Source organism: Chinchilla lanigera, unplaced genomic scaffold (assembly GCF_000276665.1).
Source record: "Chinchilla lanigera isolate Chin_1 unplaced genomic scaffold, ChiLan1.0 scaffold00183, whole genome shotgun sequence".
Lineage (NCBI taxonomy): Eukaryota > Metazoa > Chordata > Mammalia > Rodentia > Chinchillidae > Chinchilla > Chinchilla lanigera.
The window spans coordinates 816,571-822,778 of record NW_004955584.1 but is presented as its reverse complement, the minus strand read 5'-3'; the positions used below and the strand labels follow the sequence as shown (position 1 = coordinate 822,778).

At 45.6% G+C, this 6,208-nt stretch overlaps 1 protein-coding gene across 1 annotated transcript; it reads left to right on the top strand.

Moving 5' to 3' along the window:
• Nucleotides 1-1,108, top strand: LOC106147575 (vomeronasal type-2 receptor 116-like; the record flags this gene model as incomplete). Its single annotated transcript, XM_013509880.1, is given in 1 exon segment — nt 1-1,108. A coding segment is annotated over 1 exon segment (281 nt), but the record flags the coding sequence as incomplete, so codon positions are not given.
• Nucleotides 1,109-6,208: the final 5,100 nt, after the last annotated feature.

Below are 6,208 nucleotides of genomic sequence, written 5' to 3'. Positions count from 1 at the left end.
CCGATGCCTTCAATGAGACCAGGTTCCTCACCTTCAGCATGCTGCTCTTCTGCAGCGTCTGGACAGCCTTCCTGCCCCTGTACCACAGTGCACGGGGCAAGGCCACGGCAGCTGTGGAGGTCTTCTCCATCCTGGCCTCCACTGCAGGACTGCTGGGTGGCATCTTCCTCCCCAAGTGCTACCTCATCCTGCTGAAACCTGAGCAGAACACCCTGTCCAGGCGGAGGATAGGTCACCATGCTCAGTGTGCTCCAGTTTCTCACAGAAACATTTACCCCTAGGTGCCTAGCACAGTTCCCTTGAGCCAGTCCATGACGATAGCACGAGGACCCTAGGACTGAGCTCATGGTTTCCGTGTGGGTTTATAGAGAGCTATTGAGCGGATCAGTCTTCTAGGGCAAGATAGTGAACAACAACAAAGCTGGATGTGTGTGTGACCTCTGGCTGCTTTTTTTGTTTTGTATTTATACAAGTAAAAATGTTAGAGAAAGGCAAAAAAAATACTCATGACAGCGATGATGATTTGAAGAAAAATGTGGTGAGCAGGTAGAAAGTTGAAACACTCTTTCACTCCTGTGGGGTTGGATAATGCACCAAGAAGATTAGGGGTTAATCAGAAGATTAACCCTAGCCCTAATGTATAACCAGCAGTTCTACTCATAAATACTCAAGAGAAATATGTATCCAGTAGTGGAAATGAATGTTCATAAAAGCATGTATAAGCCAAAATGTCCCTCAGCCCGTGAGTGGATAAACACGTATGAACTGTTCATAATGAAATGTTTGGCAAGAAGAGGGAATGAAGGACTAATATATGGCACAACATAGACGAACCTTGAAAACATTATGCTGATTGAAGGAAGCCAGAAAGGAATGACACCATATGGTACGAGATTCCGATGCTATGAAGTGTCCCAGGATAGGCAGATCCAGGGAACAGATTATAGAGTAGTGCTTTCCTGGTGATGGAGGCTGGAGACCCGATGTTGGGGTGATAACTAAGAGAAGCATTTGTTTACAGGGAAATGAATTTCTAAAATTTACTTTGGTGATTGTTGCCCAATTGTGTATAGGTAGTCAAAAATATTAAATGGCTACATTAAGTGGATTCATTATATGATATATGAATTAAATATTTTATTGAAGCTACTACTGAAAAAAGGAACAAAATCAACCATTACAAAGTATGGGCATTGATTATATCTGGGTATTTGTAGATGGGGTACTTGGAAACTGAAAAGGAATAAATAGTACTACAAGGTAGCATGTGCATAAACCTTGGAAACATTTTGCTGAGTGAAGGAAGCCAAATGCTGACTAGCACATGTGGTGAGATTCCCTTTATATGCAATATCCCAAATAGACACTGTCCACAGACAGAATTGGGGCCCTTTTTACTGACCTACGTGTGTCAGAGTTTAGTAGAGGAACAGATTTATATAAAGTAGTCGTCTTACAGTGGCACTTAGTCAGAGAGAGACATGCACGAGCTTGCTGTCTGTGTGCTGGGAGCTGGACAATGCGGGTCAAGTTCAAAGATGAGGAGCTCACTGCAGACTCCAGTGCAAGTCTGCATCAGGAAGTCAGAGAGTCTGCATTGGAAGGCTGAAGCGTCTGTGAAGGAACAGGGGAGACATGTCCACAGGCAAGGGCAAGGACCAGAGGTCCTCTGAAGATGCAAAGGGAAGACTTCCTTTTTCCCATTTTCATTCCATCCAGGATACAAGCCTGTGGCTCGGAGCCATCCATAACCAGAATGGGTCTTCTCTCCTCAGTTTGTGACCTACACGCCAGCCATCCACAGACAACCCCAGAACTGTGCTCCACTAATCCACTAGACATTTCTTAATCCACCTCTTTTTATGTCACACTTAGTGACCACAGTCCACCCCTTGTCAACTGGACAACAAGACACATCTCCTTCAGCGACGCTTAGTCTCCAAATAGAATAGTAAGTTTACAATTGTGCCTAACACGATACAACTCTGTTGTGCACAAATGGAAACATGTTTCCTCCTCAGAATAGAAGGCACAGTTTGTCTTTCGGGAATGATTACTCGTCTCCTAACATTCCGTAGCTTAAATATAGAGTTTTAGCAATATTTAAGAAGAGATGCCAGTTCTACCACTGTTATGGTACAAGGAAAGAAAACAAACACACCTACTTAATGTATGGGTATATATGCACAAGCATATTAACAAAATAGGAAAGAAAACCCACAGGCCTTTCTGTAACTGGTCATGTGGTTGTAGTTAGTATTTATAACTACCACCTTCTACTACCTATTCTTTACTACCTTGGTGTTCAGCTAGTGCCCCAGCGAGCCTTAGTTCTTGACTTGGCACAGGGTGACCCACACCTCATTCCTCAAGGTTCTGGGGAATTTATCATCCTTCTCGGACTGGGTGTTTGTTGTTTCCTGTCTTAATAACCGGGCATGGTAACACTGGGAGGTGCTCTAAGGGGTCTCCTTCACTCCACGTATGTCCTTCCTTTGCTCCATTGTATGGTGGGAGTCCAGTGTCCCCTTGGTAATCTGCATCAGTCACCCCCACCAGCACGATAACCACCTTTTTAGGTTGTTTATGCAGAGGAATGAGGAGCACAAAGTGACCAGAAGGAAGCTGCATTCAAGGAATCCTTATTCTGCTTCCTGGTGCAGGTCTTCCCCCCGTGGAACTAAGACTTTGAGCCAGAAGAATGTAAGGTTACAGAACAGGAAGCCAACACTTTGTGTGTGGATCGCTAGGGGGAGCGGTGAGTGGCACTATTCCCACTTCCAGCCCTTGATTCCTGGACCCGCGGATCCTCACCGCAGAAGGGAAAATACCATATACTGAATGCTCATTTAAAGCACATGCAGCCTTCTGGAGAACCTTGACTGAGCCCTGCAAGGTAGTGCCACCTAGCTGGCACTGTAGTGGCATCTGCAAAAGGCTGTTTCACCATTCTATCTCTCCAACTGCCCCTGGAGGTTGAGGAACATGAGGCCAGTGAATCGCGTCAGCATAAGCCCATTGCTTCACTTCTTTGGCCCTGAAAAGAGTTGTTTTGTCAGAAGCCATGTTGTGTGCCATACCATGATGGTGGGAAAGGTATTCTGTTAGTCCATAGGTGGTGGTTTTGGCAGAAGCATTGTGTGCAGGGAAGGCAAGTCCATACCTGGGGTAGGTGTCTCTGCCATAAGGCAAAGCGGTACACTTTCCATGATGGAAGCCGGCCAATAAATCAACCTGCCAGCAGGACGCAGGCTGATTGTCCCAGACAGTGCTGCTGTATCAGACTCTGTGTTGGTCTCTGTTGCTGGCCTGTGTGCTGGGCATCCAGCCATGGCTAGCGCCCGATCAGCTTTGGCGAGAGTCCATGTTGCTGAACCTATGAAAAACCTCCATCCCTGATACCATGGCCACTTTGTTCATGAGCCAGTTAAGCAAGGGCGGGCTGACGAGGAAAATCCTTGACTGCTCTCCACCAAAAGGACCGTCTATCCACTTGATTATTGAATTATTGCTCAGCCAGAGTCACCTTTTGGTGAGCATGTTTATATCCTTAACTCATGCACGGAAGTCTCTCCACATACTTCTTAACTATTTTGTCATCAAGTTTCCAGTCATGTTCCCTCCAAGTCCCTTACCTTCTGCCGGATCACTGGCCACTGCCTATTAGTCAGAACATAGTTGTATATCTGGCCACTTTTTCTTCCAAATAAAATGTATGACCAGGTGCACACGCTGAAGTTCCACGTACTGTAACAATTTTCCTTCTGCACTGTTTCCAGGGAATTTTTGGAAAGCGGTTGTAGTACTTCAACCGTGCACTTTCAGGTATTGCCTTCATAACATGGGGACCATCTGTGAACTAGGTCCTTGTGTCTCTCCCTGTGAACTGGTGATAGGGTACATAGCATGAGGCTGGGAGTGCATGCTGGGACAGAATACACTATAGCAGGAGTAGGAACCGTGTGCATTTGGGCAACTTCATGTAACTCGTGTCCTCTGGACCTGCTCAGGCCTGATCATGCATATTCCACTTTCATTTCACGATAGACTGCAACTGTGTATGTCCAGCGCTGTGACCGCCTGATAGTATCCAGTTCACGATGGGTAGCTCAGGTGCCTGGCAACCTAGTGTCCAGTGATCAATTGTTCATTTTCCATCAAGGTCCAAGTGCGGACCATGAGCTGTTTTGCAAAGGGAGTGTAGTCGTCTGCAGATGATGGCAGAGCCTCGCTCCAGAATCCTAAAGGCCTCTGATGTGATTCACCAATGGTGGCCTGCCAGAGACCCCAAACAGAAACGGTCTTCCACTGATGCATCAGGTACCTTTGCATGTGCTGGATATGTGGCCCCAGTGACAGAGCAGCCTCCATGCCCTCTCTTGTTCATTCCAATCTAGCAGCTTTTCAAGCCATTTGATACATGGGCAAGAGTAACACACCTAAGTGAGGGATGTACTGACTCCAAAATTCAGATAGTTCAGTAGACACTGTGCTTCATTTTTGGTTATAGGGGGAGCCATATGCAAGAATTTCTCTTTCATCTTAAAAGGATTTCTTTGTAGGCCCCATAGAACTACACTCCTAGGAATTTCACTAATTGGAAGGGCTGGAATTTCAGTTGGATTTCTTTCCCATCATCTGGCACACAAATGCTTCACCAAAGAGTCCCAAGTGATAGCTACCTGGCTTTCTCTTGGTCCAGTCAACATAATGTTATCAGTGTAATGACCAATGTGATAGCTTGTGGAAGAGAAAGATGATGAAGTTTCCTGCCAACTAAGTTATGATGCACGGCTGGAGAGTTAATGTAGCCCTGAGATAGGAAAAGAAAGATGCATTGCTGGCTTTCCCAGGTGAAAATCAATTGCTTCTGGTAGGAGTTATAGATAAGTATGGAGAAAACTGCATTTCTTTAATGCCTCCCGGGTACCAGGAGATGTGTTCATCTCCTCAAGCAAGGAAACCACCTCTGAAATTGGATCCACTACTTGAGTAAGCTAATGGCAGTCACCATCATTCTCCAAGGGTCATGCTTCTTCTGCCTAGGCCAAACAGGAGAGTTAAGTTGGGATGTCGGGGGGAAACACCATTCATAAATCTTCCAAGTTCTTGGTGATGGCAGTAATCTCTGCAATACCTTCCGGGATGTGTGATTGTTCTTTATTTACTTTTTTCCCAGGTAGAGGCAACTCTAATGGCTTCCATTTAGCCTTTTCAATGAAATTAGCTCTCACACTACAGAGTAGGGAGGCAATGTAAGGATTCCACCAGGTACAAAGTCTATCTACCTCAATTATGCATTCTGAAACTTGGGCAATGACCACAGGATGAATTTGGAATCACACTGGACCCATGTGGGCCAGACACTGGCGAAAGCTCCATTGACCACCCGAGCTCCATGGGCTCCTATCCTTGCTGGAATGCCACAGTGACATTTAGATATCCCGGAATCGGCTTTAGTTCACAACCAGTACCCAATAGTCCTCTACATGTCTAATACTCTACCTTCCCGAGTAGACAGTTACCCTGGCAAAAGGCCTTAGAAACGTTGGAGAACAATGGCAGAAAAGTTGCAGTATAACATTTGGCAGTGCACCAATGTCCTTCTAAGGGGACCCAGGCTCCTGTTCATCCAAGGGATTTTGGTTCTGTAAGGTAGCTCAATCGTGGGAATTGGTTGAAGGTCTTTCATTCTCTCTTGCTACAATTTGAGTTGATTTGTTCATTTGCCCTAAGATATTTTTCTTATATATTTTTTTCTTACACAATATTTTTGTAATACAAATATTTTTCTTAGTACAGTTTCTGTAGGCTTTCTCTTTATTTTTCTTTTGGGAAAACCCATGAGCCATCAGCGAGCTCCATTGTCTACGTGTGTCATGCAGTTCTCATCATTGCTTTGCTTCTACTGCCCTGGGTGGGCAATGCACACACCTTGTGTGCAGCAGCTGAGTGCTGCCACTTGACCTCTGCTGCTCTAAAGTCGAGTCCAACCCATTGCACTTCTGGGTCCCCAGTGAATACCTGTAACACCTGGCATGCAGCGTGCAGCAACAGCAGAGCTCTTCAAGCATGCTGTGCCTCTCTCGCCGGTCTGTTTATGAAGGTGTTAGTTAGTACATTTTCTGGTCTGTCCACTGTGGAGGATTAGCTTTAACCTGGCAAATTCACTGCACTAGTCTTCTTTTCCTGAGTCCTCCCATTCCCT